The following is an 18,010-nucleotide window of genomic DNA, read 5'->3' as shown; positions in this document are numbered from 1 at the left end:
TTTTGGCCCAGTAAACACAAGAGGGCACCCAAAGGTTGCTCGCCCCAAAAAAAGAAAAGAAAAAACGACAACAAGCCTTTGCTCTCCCGGTGGTAACCCATTTCAAAGGGGAAAAACTCCAGGGCGTCTTACGAATGCAAACTCTATCAAAATAAAGTGCACGTTTCAACTGGGGCGAGTGCAAACTTTCCCGGCCTCTATCAAAATAAAGTTTCAACGTTTCAACTGGGGGCGTTCGAGCAAGACTCAGAGGCTGACGTAAGGAACATAAAGCGCGCTCCTGCCCCCTAGTGGCAGACCTTGCAACTGCCTAGTGCTCACTGTGATAAGTGTGGATGAATTCATACCGATTGGACGAGGGAAACCAAGTCAGATGATTTATGGAACGTGAAAGAAAAAAAAGGACTCACCGTGAAGCAGTCTGCTGCCCTCTGGTGGCGTTTCAGCACTATGACACCCTAACCCACCATCTCTGTGTGGACTCTTCAAATGAAACTGTGATACACATTTCATTCGAAAATACGCGTGTCACTGGTTTATCGACACAACATTACGCACCAAAACGTCTTCTGTTGTCCCAAATTGTGTTTTGGCTCACTTGCTTTTTGGATCTACCCGAACTGGCACGTTTCTGCTCAGGCATGCCGACACACGCCTTGGCAAAAAAATGCAAAAGGTAAAGTGTTTGACAGTTGATTTTAAAGGAGCAATTACTTTTACTAGCTAAGGAGTGGCCGAGTCGAGAGGTGAGTAGAGAGCCGATGTTCACGCGACCAATGTTCTTTTCTCCGAGGGAGGTTGCTGACGCTGGAGAGATAAGGAGCGATAAGAGCTCTTCTTGGTCTTGGTCGCCTTAACCGAGCTTTGCAGTCCACGTGAAGGCAACATGGCCCTCCATCCCATGGTGCAAGCCATCATTGACTTCACGGCAGGAGCAGCAGGTAAATTCCTGGGCAAATAAAACGGGAATTTAGTGTCATTTTGTCGTTTTCAGAGCTAAAAAGCCTTTACCTCTACGCAATATAAGACGTCAACATTTTTAGAGTGACTTATTTACAGCAATAGTTAGCAACTTCTATGTAAATGATTGATGATTTGAATCTCCCACTTGAATTTGAATCTAAATCTTACACTGAAATCAATCTGAAGCTTAAACTTGAATGTAAATCTTAATTTCAAATGTGCCACCTCAATCTCGAAATGCCTTTTTCGTGAGTTTTATCGTCAACTTTTGACATCCAAATACAGTAGTCTAGATGTTAAACCTGAATCTCAAATGTAAATCTTATCGAGCACTCGAACGTGACTCTCCGACGGAAATGCCAAATCCAAATCTAAATTCCAAGTCGGAACCCAAAGCGTCAAGGTTTTTCCACAGGCGGCACGGCGTGCGTGCTGAGCGGGCAGCCGCTGGACACGGTCAAGGTGAAGATGCAGACCTTCCCCGGCATGTACCGGGGCCCCGCCCACTGCCTGGCGTACACCTGGAGGCAGGTGGGCCTGCGCGGCCTGTACAAGGGCACCGCCCCGGCGCTGCTCGCCAACATCGGCGAGAACTCCGTGCTCTTTCTCGGCTACGGCTTCTGCCAAGACGCCATCCGCTGGCTGGCCGACGTGGACGCCGGCCGAGGACTCGGGTAGGAGGGGCTCGGGGCGGATGCCACCTCATCGACTCTGGAGAATGCCGGCGCCGATTCCATTTTGTTCTCCGACGGAGCAGCGACGTGCAGAAAGCCATGGCCGGTTCCCTGGCCTCCTTCTTCTCGTCGTTGGTGCTGTGCCCCACCGAGCTGGTCAAGTGCCGCCTGCAGGCCATGCTGGAGATGGAGGCGTCGGGCAAGATGGCGCGGGGACAGCAGAGGTGGGTGGTCGGCCGTCGACGGCCTCGCCCGTCCTCCCGCTCTAAACGCCCGTCTCGGCCGGCCGGGAAGGAAGGGTGTGGACGGTGGTCAAGTCGGTGCTGGAGAGAGACGGCCCGCTGGGTTTCTACCAAGGGCTGACGTCCTCCCTGGTCCGGGAGTTCCCCGGTTACTTCTGCTTCTTCGGAGCTTACGAACTCAGCCGCTCCACCTTCGCCCGTCACATGGGGACGGACAAGGAAGGCATCGGTAGGTCGCCGGGCCAGAGCGCCCAAAAGCCCGTTTCCGGATCGCCGTCGCCTTTCTTCATGCGCCGTTTGGCCGCAAACCTCCGCGTCCGCCACCGACAGGAACGCCGGCGCTGATGCTGAGCGGCGGTCTGGCCGGCGCTTGCCTCTGGCTCGCCATCTATCCCATCGACTGCGTCAAGTCCAGGATCCAGGTACACTCCATGGTCGGGAGGCAGGAGGGCTTCCTCAAGACCTTCCTGGGCATCGTACGCAACGAGGGTAGGTGTCCCGGGCTCTCGACCCGCCGCGGGATTCTCAGGCTTGGCTTCCCGCAGGCGTGGGGGCGCTTTACTCGGGCCTGAGCACCACCATGATCCGCACCTTCCCCGCCAACGGCGCCCTCTTCTGGGCTTACGAGTTCACGCGGAAGTGGATGATGGAGGCGGCGGGGGCCTGAAGCGGACCCCATCAATCGCCCTTTGCTTTGTGCGCCCTCCCTTTGGCGCCATTCACCGGTCTAATCTTTTAACGCTAAATTATTCTACGCTTGCTTCATGTTCGTATTCCGTCGTGTGCGATCGAGCTACCTCGTCGAAGTCACCCCGACTGTTTTGTGCTGTGAAATATTTTCAACATCTTTTAAGTTTGTCAAATGAAAATGGCAAAATAAACCATGACCAAACAGCCTTACTATCTACGGGCATTTTGCAAACAAATAAGGTGACGGAGGGAGAGGCCAGTGTCGGTTTACGCCAACCAGGCGGCCAGCCGGCGTGGATTATTCATGACTCACCCGGTGACTAAGCCTAAAGCGTCGCCCCGGCGACCTCCCTGGCATCCTCTCGGGCCCCGCCCCCTCAGGTAAGGCTCCACGGACGAGCGATTCCCGCGGCACGGACGACATGGCGACGCAAGGAAAGCTGGATATCACCTCGGCGGACGAGGCGCAAGGTGACCTTTTGCCCCGCCGGCCACGTCCGTCCGGCCCTCCCATCTCATTGGCCATTATTACTATTAATCTTATTATTCTGGCTGGCTAGACAAGAGCTCGGGCAAACTGGGCTGCTTCGGCTGGATCTTGGTGGTCATTTCCCTGCTCTTCATCGGCGTCACCTTCCCGCTGACCATCTTCATGTGTGTCAAGGTACTTTTTAAGTCAACGGACGCGCGAGTAGCGCAAGTAGCGCTTTAGCAAATAGCGGATGAGAACTAAAGAGGCTCGGGGTAATCGACGCTCAAACAAAAGGTCAAATTGGCCAGAGGAAGCTTGGTACAAATACTCACCGCGCGCGCACTCCATCCGTGGTCCACTGGCTTTTGTAGACGGCGCCACCTCCTGTTCTGCACCTGAATCCAATGAGCCAGTGATTAGCAAGCGGCCCACGAGCCCGATAATTATCTTGCTCGTTCAAGTGCGTTGGACAGCGAAAACCCTTTGCTAGGGGCCCTCCAAGACCGGAGTCGGCGACCTTTGCGTGCCTCGTGTTTTTTTTGTCACAATAAGATGCCTTCCCACGTTTATCCTCATATCTATCGGAGAAATGGATTTGTGACCAATCAGGCTTCAGTTTATCTCTATGATGCATTTCAACATTAAACAGGGCCGGGGCGTCTAAGCGGCGTGATGCAAAAATAAGACGGGTTCTTCCTCCCGTCCAAACACAATTCCCAAAATGCGGGCGTGACTTAGTTTGACTGACTGTAGAAGCATGAGAGAGAGACTGGATGTAGGACAATCAAATGTAATTGCTCCGCCCCTCCATACAGATAGTTCAGGAATACGAGCGCGCCGTCATCTTCAGGCTGGGTCGGATTATCGACAGGAAGGCCAAAGGACCGGGTGAGACAAATGGAACCGGGCCAATTCCTCTTTTTTTTGTTCATTAAATCACATCCGAGTCTCTTCTTCGTTTCCAGGACTTTTCTTCGTCATCCCTTGCACGGACGACTTTGTCAAAGTGGACCTGAGGACCGTGTCCTTTGACATCCCGCCACAAGAGGTATGGGATGGGTAAGGGTTCCCCCCGGGAAAACCCACGCCCGGCGTCCGCACAGGTCCTGACCAAGGACTCGGTGACGGCGTGCGTGGACGGCGTGGTGTACTTCCGCATATGCTGCCCCATCTCGTCGGTGGCCAACGTGAGCGACGCGCACTCGTCCACGCGCCTGCTGGCCCAGACCACGCTCAGGAACGCGCTGGGGACCAAGAACCTGGCCGACCTGCTGGCCGACCGAGAGGGCATCTCGCTGGACATGCAGGTGGGCCGAGATGGCCGCCCTCGCTCGACGTTCTTTTCGGGTCGAAGGTGAACGGAGATCAGACTTCATTCTTCACCGTTCCCCCGTTAGCAAACGTTGGACGAGGCCACGGACGCCTGGGGCATCAAGGTGGAGCGGGTGGAGATCAAGGACATCAAGCTGCCTCAGCAGATGCAGCGGGCCATGGCGGCCGAGGCCGAGGCGGGACGGGAGGCCCGCGCCAAGGTGAGTCCGCCCCCGCCGCCGCCGGCAAAGGGAAAAGCGCCAGTGCTAGCGCTGACCGACTCCGGCAGATGATCGCGGCGGAGGGAGAGATGAAGGCGTCGCGGGCCCTGAAGGAGGCGGCCCTGGTCATGGGCGAGGCGCCGGCGGCCATGCAGCTGCGCTACCTGCAGACGCTGGCCGCCATCGCCGGCGAGAACAACTCCACCGTGATCTTCCCGCTTCCCATCGACTTGCTGCGGGGCTTCCTGGACGGGAAGTGATCTTCTGGACTCGGCCGGGGTCCGTGTTTTTGTTGCTCTTGAAAAGAAATATAATATGATTCATGACGGGGCGGCCATCTTGGTAAGGCTCCAGGCGTTGACAATAAAAGGAAGTCATAACTCGCTTATTTCTCCACCAAAGATGGATTTAGAGCATCTGCTATTCAGTCAGTGGCTGCCATTGCCGGAGGAGGTCCAAAAGGAGGATTGGACGTCGTCCGAGTCGAGTTTAAAAAAAAAGGAGGTAACAGGTTTTGTTTTTGGTCCTGGCGAGAGGTCGCTGGTGGCAAAATCCTGACGGCGAGGCGGAAGGAGAGCATCCGCCGACAAGCGAGAGCGCCGGCTCACTGGTGGCAGGAGTGCGGGCGGCGGGCGGGGGATTCGGACGCCCGGTGGACGGGCGAGCCGCCGAGCGAGCCGCCGGGCGACATGCGGGGGCTGAGCTCGCCCGTCTGCAGGCGCCAGAGGAGCTCCTCGTTGGTGCGGCTCAGACGCTTCTTCTCCGTGCTCTCCTTCTCGGCGTGCACCTGAAGGTTGGCGTTTTCTTCCGAAAGTTGCCTGCAACAAAAAACAAAAAAAAATCATGAGCTCACGCCAAATGGTTCTCATTTCAAGTCAGGTCCTATTTTGCTATTTTTGCTATTACAAGCTTGAACAAATCAAAACTCGAGTTTAAAAAAGTGTGACGGCTACCTGGACACGGCGAGGTTCTTGTCGATCCGCTCTTTCAGGTCCTCGTTCTGCTGCTGCAAGACCTGCACCCGCTCCTCCAGGTGAACGTTCTTTTGGGCCTGCTCAAAGACACGAGAACGCGGCGAGCGCAACTTGAAATTCTTCCCACGCCACGCGAGCCCCGCCCACTCGTACTCGACGGGATCGGAAAATTCAAATCCTACTATTTTCTCCAACTCGGTGATCTTGAGATCCTGCAGGTGGATCTGCTGGTTCTTCATCTCCAGGACCTCCTTCAGGCTCTTCAGGTCCTCCTCGATGTGTTTGTACGGCGCCAGCGCGTCCTGCGGAGGGCGTAGCGTTGGTCGGTCGCGGGGTTCGGCCCGTCGACCCGTCGGCTCGTTCGGGGCTCACCACTATCTGCTCGTCCGTGCTCTTGCGGAGAGCCTGCTCGAAACGTTCGGCTCGGTCCCGAAGGCTTCGGTTCTGGAAGGTCAGCATGTCCACTTGATCCTGGAGCGTGAAATCGATGGACATCGGTCAGTGTTAGGCGACCCGTTCCCCAGCTTTTCACGTTTGACGAAAATGACGTCGCTGGCGTTTCCGCCACACCCAACATGGCGACCTCGACAGCCTCCCTCACCTGCAAGGAAAGGCGGATCTTCTCAAACTCCTCCTCCAGAGACTTCCTCTGCTGCTCGTGAGCCATCGTCAAATCTGACAATTCACGCGGGTTAGCGTCGGAGGCGGTGCCCGGCGGGGGAGGGCGGAGCCAGCCCACGTACTTTTGACGGTGCGGGCGTGCTCCTCCCGCAATGTGGCCAACGCGTCGTTTTGGGCCGTCTCCATCTCGGCCAGTGACGCCTGGTGGTTCTCCTTCATCTCGTCCATCTGGCGGCGAGAGGGAGGAGTATTCTTACTTTTATTTTATTTTTTTTTAATTCCCTAAATGTCTACCTGTTGACGCTGCTGCACCCTGAGGTCGTGGAGTCGCGCCCGCTGGAGGGCCCTGAGGTCGCGGGCCTCGGCGGCGTGGCGGGCCCTCAGCCGCTTCTCCAGCGCCCCCAGCTGGAGCCGCTGCTCGGCCCGCAGGCCCCCGAGCTCCGCCCGGAAACGGCGCTCCGCCGCCTCCTTCTCCCGCTGCAGCTGCTCCCAGTGGGACACGCTGAAAGCTAACAGGGGCTAACGTGGTCAAGTGCCCGCGGTGGCCGCGCCGCGTACATTTTTCCACATCTGCCCAACGGATGGTCAATCCATTCCAAGCAAGAGGGCGGGGCAGCCCATCAAAGTTTGTTCCCGTGCCGCCCACCTCAAATGGATTGACCGTCGATTGGCGGGACGGCGCGCCGTGGCCAGAGGAAGCACAATGTGATATTTGGCCCGAACAAACGTTCATCGGCCGCCAGCCTCACACGTCAAATGGACAGACGCTGACGGTGGCCATTTTGAGCGGCGACGGCGACGTGGTCCCTTTGACCTTTGCCCTTTGAGCCACTTACCAACTTCATCCCTGATCCGGGCGAGCTCGCGGGCCAGTTCCTCCTCCCTCACGGCCGCGCTTTCGCTCTGCAACACAATTCCAGAAAAAAACATAGTATTCCTCGATTAAAAGAAGGAAATAAATGACTAAGAGGCTTTTATGACCAGTCAAGTGGCATTTTGAGCCAAGACGACACACTACTACTTCCTCATCATATTTCAGCTTGCTTCCCATTCAGAAGGCTACCTTCTAAATACCCAAGGGCAAAAAAAAAAACCCAATGTATTTATCCTATTTCCAAACCCGATGTCTGACTATCAATACTTTTGCATCGTATCCAGATACATGCCTACCGTGGGTTATCATCTGAAATTTCCACTTTCGCCCCCACAAAAGAAGCTCACTTTTCTACGGCCCGCACACGACCGCGGCAGAAATCACCAGCCGGCGTTTCCTCCCTTACCGGCGTGACGGGGGCATCGACTCGATGAAGGTCCGGCGGCGATTCACCCTTCTAATTTGCTAAAGAAAGAAAAAAATCGCCCGCCCACCGACGTTCACCGCGCCTCCGAGAGCGTCGACTGCAGCATCCGTTGGCCGGCTCGGAGGTGGGAGGGGGGAAGGGGGGATGCGCGAGAGGAGGAAAGGAGGAAAGGAGGGAGGGAGTGCTGGGAAAAGCCTCACCTCATCTGCTAGCGAGCATCTGGAACAAAGGCTGGGCTGGGCTGGGCCGGGCAGGCCTCAAGCCAACACGCCTAGTTTTTCTTTTAACCCTTTCACCTCCTGCCGGGAGACGCAATGGCAGATTTGTGGGGCCGGTTTTCGCTCCGGGCGATGGGAGCAACCGCGCAGGGGCACCATGTGTATCTTCTAGGTGGATCTGGAATCCCATTTCACCCTCTATGGCAACCGTGTCAAAGCGGTCCTCGAAGGCCCACAGGGGGTGCAGGTTTTCATTCAAACCCAACAACCTTTTGCAGGTGTAATCAGTTGATTGCAGCCAGGTGCTACTTTTTTTTTTAGAAGACCCCTCATTGGTTAAAACAAAGACCAGGACCCGATGCGGAATGGGTTTGACAACTCTGCTCTACGGCCTTCCTTCCTTCCTTCCACCAAAATCTCTATTCCATCCAAGTCTGCTTCCTCTAACTTTCAGCGCCTCCTTTTTTAAACCTATCCTATCCAAACGTGTCACTCCTCAGCAACGTCAAGCTACCGTAATTACTCGAATATAACGCGCACTCGAAAATAACACGCAGGTATAACTTTGGGCCAAAAAAATCTGGAAAAACGCAGTACTCGAATATAGTGCGCACCTAAAATTTCCCGCTGACGAAAATCAGAAATCTTACCTTTTTTTCTTCTTTTCACGATTGTTTTGTTCAAACAAATGTATTCATTAGAATCCTTCAAATGAAAAGTTCCTCTCTCTCTTTGTCTGTCCTCTCATACATCTCTTCGTTGAGAATCCTATCAACGTCCACGCTTCCTTCATCCACTTCCTCTTCCTCCCACAACACATCATCCGATTGGCTTTACGAGATGACGTAAAATCCGTGCGTCAAAGTGAGTTTGACAATGCTTTTTTCGATCGAAAATTTGTAATTTATTTTATTCAATTCAATTTCAATTCAATTTATTTGGCAAGAAAAAGCACCAGGCTAAGGGCCATGTAACAAGACACAAAAAAAAAAAAAAAAAAAAAAAAAAAAAAATAGTTTTTGATTATAACACGCACCCCCAACTATTGGAATTAATTATTTTGCAAAAACCTGCGTGTTATATTCGAGTAATTACGGTACTTCCCATTCTTCACCCCGGCCACCTCCCACGTATGTACGCCCGGCCCAACCCGGCCGCCTCGCTTACCCGGCGGCAGAAGTGCTGCGTGGCGACGGAGAAGACGTCGGAGCACAGCCAGGCCCGAGCCAGCTGCGCCTGCAGGCCTCGCAGCCGGCGGGCCTGCTGCTCGCAGCGCTCCCTCAGCAGCTTGATCAGGGCCCGGTCCGCTTCCTGGGAGCGCCCGGCGGCGGTGGTTGCTGGAAAAAAAAGAAAAGAAAAAAAAACACCTCAGAGTCAAGACGGTTGCTACCGGAGTCAGTTGCCATGGCAACTGCACATGAAGAGGAAGAGAACAGCGTAACGAAATGATGAGGGACTCACCGGGGAATTGAGGCTTGGGCGAAACCACCACACTTTTTAGGGGGGAGGACATGAGGGCCGACACGGTTTGGGACTCCTTTGAGCTCTCTCTTCGCAAAGCTGACATGGAAAAGAAATCCAAAAGTCATCCACAAGATGAGTACTAATTTGACGTCATCCTTTTTTTACACTATCGACAGAACAAAGACATTCATTATTCATTCAATTTGCAAGGTTTCATGAGCCCGAAAATGTTCAATTATTAACCAAGACATAAACCGCCGGCACTGTCTGCAATTGACCCGCAGGGGGCGACATTACTACATCTCGATCGCCATAAATAGTCCCGTTTCTGCTACGCATCACTATGGTCAGAAGGTGACAAAACAATTGGCGCTGACGTTTGAAAATCCATACTAGCTAAAAGTGCGAGCTTCACCGATCTGCCTGAAAATATCCCAAAGTCCACTCACGCTGGGGGCTGCGGCAAGCGTAACCGTCGCTGGACATGGACGACAAGCTCCTCACGATGCCCGCGCTTTTGGCGGAGAAGCCCGGGGGCCGCAGACCGCTTTGGCCCCACTTGGCCGGCGGCTTCCCGGGAGAACTCTCTGGACCAGCTGAAACAGAGAATGAATCACTGAGGAAGTGACCCAAAATCCAACAGGAACGCCCCCAAACCAACGGTAAGCGACCCCACTTCAATAGGAAGGGAGCCGTAAATGCGCCTAAATGACCGAAAATCCACAGGCGACAAAGCGACTCCTAATTTTCTCACCCGAAGCTTGCCCCGGCGCCCCGGGAGCTCCCGGCGACGACTTGCGAGCGGCCGCTTGAAGTCGGGCTCCGGCGGCGGGTTGTCTGGTGACGGCGCCCAGGCCCAGCTGAGGCCTGCTTCCCCTGGACGCCCGCTGCCAACCCCAAAAAATAAACAAATAAATCAAAACCTGCTTCAAAAGCACAACCAAAGGTGGATTTATTTGCCCGTTGAAAATCGGGCAACTCTTCCCATCGCCCCGAACAGGAAGTCGACTAAAATCAGCAGGGTTAGCTCTTGACCCATTTGAAACGACGGTCCTACCTCGTGAGGTCCTTCATCGTGTCCAGGTCGATGCACGTCACCCCGTTGAGGGTTCTTGCGAACGGAGGTGATGATTTTCGGACGGATGTTTTTGTTCTTCGGGGGAGGAGGAGAACATCTTCCCACGTCGCCCTCTTTTTGCAGGGGGGCCACGGGTTTGGGGATCCCGCTGCAGCCCCAGCCCGGCTTGCTCTTGGCCGCCGGGAGGCCCGGGACCTTGGCCGGCGAGACGGGAGGTCGCCCCGAGTTCACCCAGGGCTTCCGCCGGTCCAGACTGGAAGCTCGGCAGACGCTTTCCCGGGAAGCGTCGAAGGAGAGCTGCTTTTTGGCCGTGTACTCCGAGGAGAGCTGCTTGAAGCTCCTCTCCAAAGAGTTGCTCTTTTTCGGGGACTGATCAAGGGAGCCTTGTTTCTTCACTTGGATGGATTTGGCTTTTGCGGGGCTCCCGCCTTGGCCGTTTGGGACGCCGTCCCTCGCCGCTCGGCTCTTGCGCTCGTTGATCCGGTTTCGTTCCCGCGTCGCCGAGGCCCGATCCCGAGCGGCGTTGGAGTTGAGATCCGCGCGGGACTGCGGGGTCGGCCCCGAGTTTCGGGCGGGCTCCCGGTTGTCCGGGGTCGGAGGCGGTCCCTCGGCGGTCGGAGGCGCTTCCTCGCCGCGCTCCCTCAGCCCCACAAAGTCCTCGGCCACGTAGGCCTCCAGCTCCTGGCACTCCAGCATCTCGAACTCGGCCAGCTCGGGATCGTCGCATGCAGAGTCCGTTCCCCGGACGACCGTCCGCGACGGGGCGCCGCTCGCCGGGACGTCGTTGGCGTTCCCGTCGGACGGCGCGTTGTCGTTGCGCGACGGCGGAGCCGGATCGCGTATCGGCTCCTCGGTCGTTTCCATCGGGCCGCCGTCACGTCAACTAATGCAACGGGGGAGATGTTTACATTCAAAATATGCGCTGTGCGCCCTCCGGACCTGCAGGGGGCAAACAAACACAACAGGCAGGATTTTCGTTATTTTTCCGAAAGTCCCACCGCAACCGTAAGGAACAAAAACCAAAGAACCCGATGTCGTGTTTAATTTCTGTTGATGAAAAACATTTTGAGCCATGTTTGCATTCTCTGCAACCACCATTTTGGAAAACCTAATGGCCCGTACCCTACGCCTTCACGACACCCCCGGGGACGCGGGGAATTTATGTTCCGCCGCACCTCCCCCTCCGTAATTGTCGGAAAGCCTACCTGCTGAAAATGAGCGTCTATGTGGTGCTCCCCTCAAAGAGACGCTCGGGCCACCGGATCACTTCAACTCGTCGTGGATTCTGTACGAACAAAAAAAAAGATGACATCGATTGAGTGGATCGTTTGCACGCTTGGCGTAAGCCTCATGAAATATTGAGGATGGAAATGGAGGCATCCCTTCGTATCTTCCACTTGACCCACCTTCTCCTAACACGACAGATGAAGAAAAATCTTTTGAAATATAAAGCTTTGAGTGGCCCAAAACGAGCAAACAAGTAAACTCAAGCCACTTTTCAGCCTATTAAAGCACCCATTTTTACACCACGATGCCATAAAATGCAAAGTAGGACGCTCATCCGCCTCACCTGCAACATTCCTTCCTTTCATCATTTGAGCAGATATGGAAATATGAATAAAAAAAGGTTCTCACCCTGAATGTGGAAGAAAATCGCCATAATCGCTCACAATGTGTTGTGATGAAGATGCGCTGGTCGCAGCATCCCGCGAAAAAAAATCATTTCAAGCGTCGGGAGGAAGAGGAGGAAGAGGAGGGCTGTGCAACGCCCACTTGTTAGCGTGCGTCCTCTGGTGTTCACATGCGGTATTTCAGAAAACTCCTTTGCCTTGGGATATTTTCGTATTTGGAAAATCGGATCTGAAACTTGGGGCCCGTCACTAGAGTGCACTTCATTTTAATTGATTTCAATTTCATAGAACTTTTTTTAAAGATCGTATTATAATTAATAGTTGATTACAATGACAAATAAAAACCCAAAAACTCAGTTTTCTAACTTTAAGGTAACATTAAGTGACGATAGAAAAAGTACAAAATGGTCAAATAAGGCAAACATGAAAGAACAAATACAAAATGAAATGAGGTCCTCACTTCTAACGGTCACAAAACGGTACAACTGATGCGCAAACCTCCCCCGAAGTGGTTGCTATTGACGGCGCTAGGCGTCCAATCCATTTGCGGTGGCAGGGTTGGCGGCGAAACGGACGAAATTTCCTCTGCTGCTTCAAATGGATCGGACGTCGACGAGTGACAAACTTGAGTTCAAAAGGATAGACGTCTCCGTCTGCGGGCGCTTGTTTTTGAGTTGGACTCAGATTTGGTCTCCCCGCCCGTCCAGTTGGTTTCCGTAAAGCCTGTCCAGCTGCCCTTGCGCGCTGTGACGAAAGCCGTAGCTGAAGTAGATCAGCAAACCTGCCAAAGAGAAACAACGACGGAAAAATATAACTCGCCATTTTTGGGCTTATGACGATTCATCTGCCAAAATGCGATGAAACGTTCTACTATTGACATTTGACCATGTTTTGGTGATGAGCGACAGATAAGCTTTCCTTGCAATGCACATTTTGGCCGGCAGATAGCGCCAGATTTATCCGTTCCATTGAGGGAATCGCATGTAGCATTGTAGTACCACCAATCGGTCGCAAGGTTCCTAACGAGCGAATTGGCTGTCGCTGCAATGCGTGCAGGAAAATTGACAACGGTACCGCCCCAATCACGTAGAACAGACAACAATTCGTCCCAATATCACTATGATTGGCTAGAAGGTAAGGAATAACGTAAATACTGTGCAATACGCACTTTCTGAGATGAAAAATATGAATGTCATACGCACCTATAGACATGCAGGTGGCGTAATGCAGGTACGGTCCTGTCAGGAGCTGGACCATCAGGTAGGTGTTAATCATCATGCTCACCAGAGGCATGAAGGGCACCAGAGGGACCTGCGGGGGAGGGGTAAACGTCAACACGTGGACTTTGACGGGCCGGGCCCCTACCAACATGGCCGCCGCCCCCGGGCCACAAAAGGTCTCGGTATGCTTCCGCCAATCTTTGCAAAATGGAAAGGCCTCGTCGGGACTTTATATTGCGTGGACAGAAAAAAGGAATGGTTGCCCCTACCGACGTGGCCGGCGAAAGGTCATGTTGGAAAGGGCAAGCGTCTGACTTTGAAGAGTAGGATGGTGGCGAATCAAAGTATTTTTCTGCCACTCTTTCGCTTGAAATGGAACGGATTGGTTTTTTTTTTAACGTCAACGAGTCAAGTGGCATCCTCCTCCGTCCGTCTCAAATTAAAAGAAAAAAAATGTCACCAGCGCCAAGTTACTTTGAAGCTGAGCTTGGCCTTGTTCTGCGGTTGCCTCCACACCACCGCCGTGACGGCCACGCTGGCCGCCGCCACGCCGGCCAAAAAGGCGGGAGTCCACGCCGCCTCCCTGATGGTCACGGCCACCACGCTAAAGACGAGCGCCAACGCCACTGCCGGCGACAATCGCCATCAAGCACGCGGCGGCGGCAGCGAGGGAAGGGGGCGGCGCCGCCACTCACCGAGGATGACGGTGCACACCACCACGGCGAAGCCGGAGCGAGGAGTGGGCTCCTTGTCGGGTCGGAGAAGGAGCCAGCGCACGGTGGCGCTCAAGCCGTCTTTTTGGCGCACCCCGACGTCCCCCTCGGTGTCCGCGTCCGTGGCCGCGGCGCTCATCTCGTAGCTGGCCATCCTGTCCGGCTTGTACCTGGGGGGTGCCGGACAACGTTTTACAAGGCGACGGACTTGATACACTTTTTCGTTTGACTTTGGACTATTTGGAAGGTTTCGGTGAAAGATTTTCCTGGCTTTAGCTCTTGTTCATTTACAAAATGTGTATTAATAGAGGGCGGTTCAGAAAATGAGATGAGAAAGATTATTAATAGTGCATTTTTCAAAGGGAGTACCTGAGCACCACCACGCAGGCGGCCACCACCGTGTACGCCACCAGAGCGCCGATGGACATGAGATCCACCAGATCTTTCAGGTTGAAGAGCAGGGCCGTGGTGGCTGCGGTGGGCGGAGCAAGTGATCCTTAAAAAAGTTCCGTGGGTGGGGTTTCATGGCCTCGCTTCGCCTCACCTGCGATGACGCCCGACACCACGGTGGCCACCAGCGGCGTCTTGGTGCGCTCGTTGACGTTTCTCAAGAAACCGAAGAGCAGGCCGTCTTCCGCCATGGCCCAAACCACTCTGGGCATGGGGAACATGGCCCCCAGCAAGCTGCGGAGGATAGGACAAAAAAACGTCGTTACGAGAAAAAAAACGTGGCGACGCCGCAACGATCCGGACGCCACTCGGACCTGGTGGAGAGGGCGCAGAGGGAGCCGGCGGCCACGGCGTTGGTGGCCATGGGCCAGCCCACGTGGCTGAAGGCCACGGGCAGCGGGCTGCGCTCGTCCAGCAGGTAGTAGGGCATGAGGGCGGTCAGGGCGCCCGACACGCCCAGGTACATGAGCAGGCAGATGAGCAGCGAGCTCACGATGCTCACCGGGATGGCCTTCTGCGGGTTCTTCACCTCCTCGCCTGTTCGCGTTTACAACAAAAATTGAAATAAAACTCCTCTTCCTATTTTCAAAGAGAGCCAGAATCTGAATTCAAAAGTCAAAATCCCTGAAAATGTGTGCCTTTTTTTAGTCATTCCACCACTTCTAAAGTGTCTTAAATTCTGATGACAATGGATTAAAAAAAGACCCACCTGAAGTGGCAATACATTCGAAGCCAATGAAGGCGTAGAAGCAGGTGGCGGCCCCCGAGAAGACCCCCGTCCAGCCGAAAGGCATAAAGCCCCCCGCACCCAGACTTTTCTTTAGAGACAACTGAGCTGTGGAACTGAAAGAAAAGACTCATCAGATGACGGGAACTAACGTATTTCAATGGGATTACAGAAGAAGATCAACGCGACATGGCAAAGACGTCATCACGTGTACGTTTTGGCTCACTTGGCGGCGGCGAGGACGTCGTCGGGGTTGACGCTCCAGTTTTTCAGGTCGCCCTTGAGCACCCCGCCCACCATGACGAAAATCAGAACGACCATGTTGACGCTGGTGAACACTTTGCCCACCAGCGCCGACTCTTTCACTCCCAGGCAAAGCAGGCCTGCAGATAATTTCAAAGTCAGACATCGGCAAAAGCTCATTCGCCGCCAGCCCCGGCGCTTCGAACGGATTGGCCGGCGAGCGTGGTCAACGGCAGATGACCGGCGACGGATACGAAGGGTTCCATTTGGTCTGCGATCACGGTGAAACGGACCGACCTGTCAAAATGATGACGAGCACGACGGACAAAAAGTCCGGGTATTCTGCCAGGGCGTCCGAGTTCAGCGGGACGTTCTCCACGCTCCACTTCCGGATTGGGCCTCCGATGAGCATATCGAAGGTGGTGCTCCACGTTTTGGCCACGCTTGACGTACCTGCGCACAAAATGGGGCAAACGACTTTCTGCGATGGCCGTTTCCAAAGCAATGAGTCAATATTTCTCGAAAATGGTGCTACATTTCAAATGGTTTGGATAGCCTAAAAAAAACATCTAAAAGTTGCCCTTGAGTGAAGGTCATCGCAAGCCCAGCCAAGTGTATTAAAAAAAAGGATGAGACTTATAGTCCGGAAAATACGGTAAAGTGTAAATAGGGTCATGAATGCTTTTTCTAAGCTAAAGAAGACAAGATGAAATGTTACCGATGGCATAGGAGATGAGGAGGCTCCAGCCCGTGACAAAGGCCAGCAACTCTCCGGCCGTCACGTAGGTGTACAGGTAGGCGGAGCCGGTTTTGGGCGCCCGGGCGCCGAACTCTGCGTAGCACAGGCCGGCCAGGATGGAGGCCACGGCGGCGATGAGGAAGGACAGGACGATGGCGGGGCCCGAGGCCGCCTTGGCCACGCTGCCGGCCACCACGTAGACGCCGGCGCCCAGCGTGCTGCCCACGCCCAGCACCACCAGGTCGCAGGTGTTGAGGCAGCGCAACAGTCGCGTGTCGTCGCTCGGGTCCACCTCCTTGACGCGGCACAAGCGCTTCAGGGACGCCCGAATCATTGCGCCTGCCAGCTGCCTTCTTCTCGCCTGTCCAAAGACAAAAGTCAAGTCTTTATACTTAACGGCGGTCAAAATAAAGACATGTGACCGCTTATTATTTTTAGGAACTCTTCCGTAGCCACTGACCGCGATACACGTCCAATGGGATTGGACATGAATTTACATTTATCATATATACATACAAAAAATACTTAACCCCCGGACAAGACATTTTTGGGTGCAAACCGAATACATTAGTATCGACACTTTTGCAAATGAATATCGTATACTGAATCAACATTACAGTATATATACTTTTTTTTAAGTACAGGATAATTCCCGCGGGCATAATTAGGAGTTTTCAACAAGTTTGTACAAACTAGGGCTCATTGTATTCATCCTTATGATAACTAAAGCCTAGCTAGCTAGCTAGCATAATGTTTTGTTATTACAACCATGCTACTTTGCAGCGTCATCTCCCTAATACACAAAAAATGCTCTTCTGGATATGTTTTTCTGTCTTACTTGAAACGCCTTACCTTACTTTTGACATTAGACAAACCCAAGAAGATTTCGGTCTTATTTTGACTTGCAGAAAGTGAAGAAAGTTTTGTTGGCGCCCTCTTTAAGAAGCAGAGCCCGCCTGCGAAAGTTACTTTTATCACTAATCCAGTACACATTCGACGAAACCTACAAAAAAAAACATACAACGTGTCATTCATGTGACAACAACTAATTTGTTAGGTAGATTGCATTATGGGCTACTAACAGCAACAGTCTCAGGGACGTTCTGGTGGCGTTTTGGTTGATTTAAATCGTTTCAAAGTGGCTAGCGTAGAGTTCGCCCTCATGCTGACGTTCAGGTAAAACCATCTAGTGTTTCGTTCCTGCACTTTCGTCATTTGTCAAATACGTTCGTAACGTATCAATAAAAGCCCGATTCGACATTTCCAAGCCGCGGTGTACGTCAGTAAAATTAATAGATTTATTTCTTCACATTTTGGCGTTCTTTTAGGTGATAATTATAAATAAGCGAAAATGGGGAGACTGACATCAGTTCGTATGTGATTAGTTTTCATTATTCATACGCACCTTCTTCAATATAACCTGAACACTTCTAACCATTGTAATGCAGTTTTATGAGCCTGCACTTACTGCGTTTTACCAAAAGAGGGCAGTATAGAGGGTACTGAAGTAACACATGTTGATAACCTTTTCAAGACCAAAATATACTACATTTACCCACCGTTAGAAATGTGCTTAGTAGTACTTACACAAACGAATGTCTCACGCATTTAAGGGTCACTTCCTCTTGCTTTTGGATTTTCAGTGGGTTTTCACTCATTTTGGGGCATTCTGGCGTCACTTCTTGTAGAGTTTGAATTCTGTAACAGAGTCAGTTCACATTTAAAATCCTTGTTAATTTGAGGGAAATTTCACAATCATTTCCTGTTGAATTTTGGCATTTTTTTTTCTTGGTTTCGGTGGAATCACTCACTTCCTGTACATGTCGGAGCACTCCGGGCTCGATTCTTGTACATTTTGGAGTGAAAAACACTGACAGCAATGAACAGAAGTATCATGACAACAGTAAGACACCACTTTGTTGTGAGAAACACACGAAAGCTGCTACGCTGCATAATAATGGCGAAAGGTGCTGCCTCCAGCGAACACCCCCGCGCCAATTTTTAGTGATCCGTAAAGCAAAACTCCTTTTTATCTTCAGCTAGAGCGCTTCTAATACA

The 18,010-nt window shown here is 53.0% G+C and overlaps 4 protein-coding genes across 7 annotated transcripts; 2 read left to right on the top strand and 2 right to left on the bottom strand.

Annotated features, from left to right (window-relative positions):
- The first annotated feature begins 11 nt into the window (after positions 1-11).
- Positions 12-2,917, top strand: slc25a15a (solute carrier family 25 member 15a). 4 transcript variants are annotated; one of them, XM_077611064.1, is made up of 6 exons: positions 12-941; positions 1,379-1,637; positions 1,721-1,861; positions 1,936-2,108; positions 2,210-2,368; positions 2,810-2,917. In XM_077611064.1, the coding sequence occupies exons 1-6, from the start codon at positions 887-889 to the stop codon at positions 2,875-2,877; spliced, it is 855 nt and encodes a 284-aa protein (XP_077467190.1). In that variant the 5' UTR covers positions 12-886; the 3' UTR covers positions 2,878-2,917. The 4 variants fall into 4 exon arrangements, with proteins under 4 accessions (XP_077467190.1, XP_077467191.1, XP_077467187.1 ...); XM_077611065.1 differs by having other exon boundaries at positions 1,932-2,108; XM_077611061.1 differs by having other exon boundaries at positions 1,932-2,108; positions 2,425-2,893.
- On the top strand, positions 2,900-4,957 carry stoml3a (stomatin (EPB72)-like 3a). Its single transcript, XM_077611066.1, has 7 exons — positions 2,900-3,040; positions 3,130-3,233; positions 3,857-3,929; positions 4,007-4,089; positions 4,145-4,348; positions 4,439-4,573; positions 4,642-4,957. The coding sequence occupies exons 1-7, from the start codon at positions 2,992-2,994 to the stop codon at positions 4,831-4,833; spliced, it is 840 nt and encodes a 279-aa protein (XP_077467192.1). The 5' UTR covers positions 2,900-2,991; the 3' UTR covers positions 4,834-4,957.
- Positions 3,816-12,508, bottom strand: mtus2b (microtubule associated tumor suppressor candidate 2b). The gene is made up of 16 exons (XM_077611587.1): positions 11,865-12,508; positions 11,435-11,514; positions 10,209-11,168; positions 9,906-10,038; positions 9,601-9,747; positions 9,149-9,247; positions 9,078-9,098; positions 8,855-9,024; positions 7,005-7,071; positions 6,463-6,677; positions 6,291-6,396; positions 6,149-6,222; positions 5,920-6,018; positions 5,730-5,849; positions 5,527-5,624; positions 3,816-5,391 (listed from the first exon to the last, which is right to left on the bottom strand). The coding sequence occupies exons 3-16, from the start codon at positions 11,091-11,093 to the stop codon at positions 5,178-5,180; spliced, it is 2,448 nt and encodes an 815-aa protein (XP_077467713.1). The 5' UTR covers positions 11,094-11,168; positions 11,435-11,514; positions 11,865-12,508; the 3' UTR covers positions 3,816-5,177.
- Positions 12,102-17,019, bottom strand: LOC144083370 (high affinity cationic amino acid transporter 1-like). The gene is made up of 12 exons (XM_077611154.1): positions 16,805-17,019; positions 15,932-16,313; positions 15,511-15,666; positions 15,197-15,353; positions 14,953-15,086; positions 14,558-14,780; positions 14,338-14,477; positions 14,163-14,265; positions 13,776-13,963; positions 13,555-13,706; positions 13,063-13,171; positions 12,102-12,641 (listed from the first exon to the last, which is right to left on the bottom strand). The coding sequence occupies exons 1-12, from the start codon at positions 16,985-16,987 to the stop codon at positions 12,541-12,543; spliced, it is 2,028 nt and encodes a 675-aa protein (XP_077467280.1). The 5' UTR covers positions 16,988-17,019; the 3' UTR covers positions 12,102-12,540.
- Between the last annotated feature and the right edge of the window lie 991 nt (positions 17,020-18,010).

The sequence above is a fragment of the Stigmatopora argus genome, chromosome 10 (genome assembly GCF_051989625.1).
Source record: "Stigmatopora argus isolate UIUO_Sarg chromosome 10, RoL_Sarg_1.0, whole genome shotgun sequence".
NCBI classification, from domain to species: Eukaryota; Metazoa; Chordata; class Actinopteri; order Syngnathiformes; family Syngnathidae; genus Stigmatopora; species Stigmatopora argus.
This window is presented reverse-complemented; position numbering and strand designations above follow the sequence as displayed.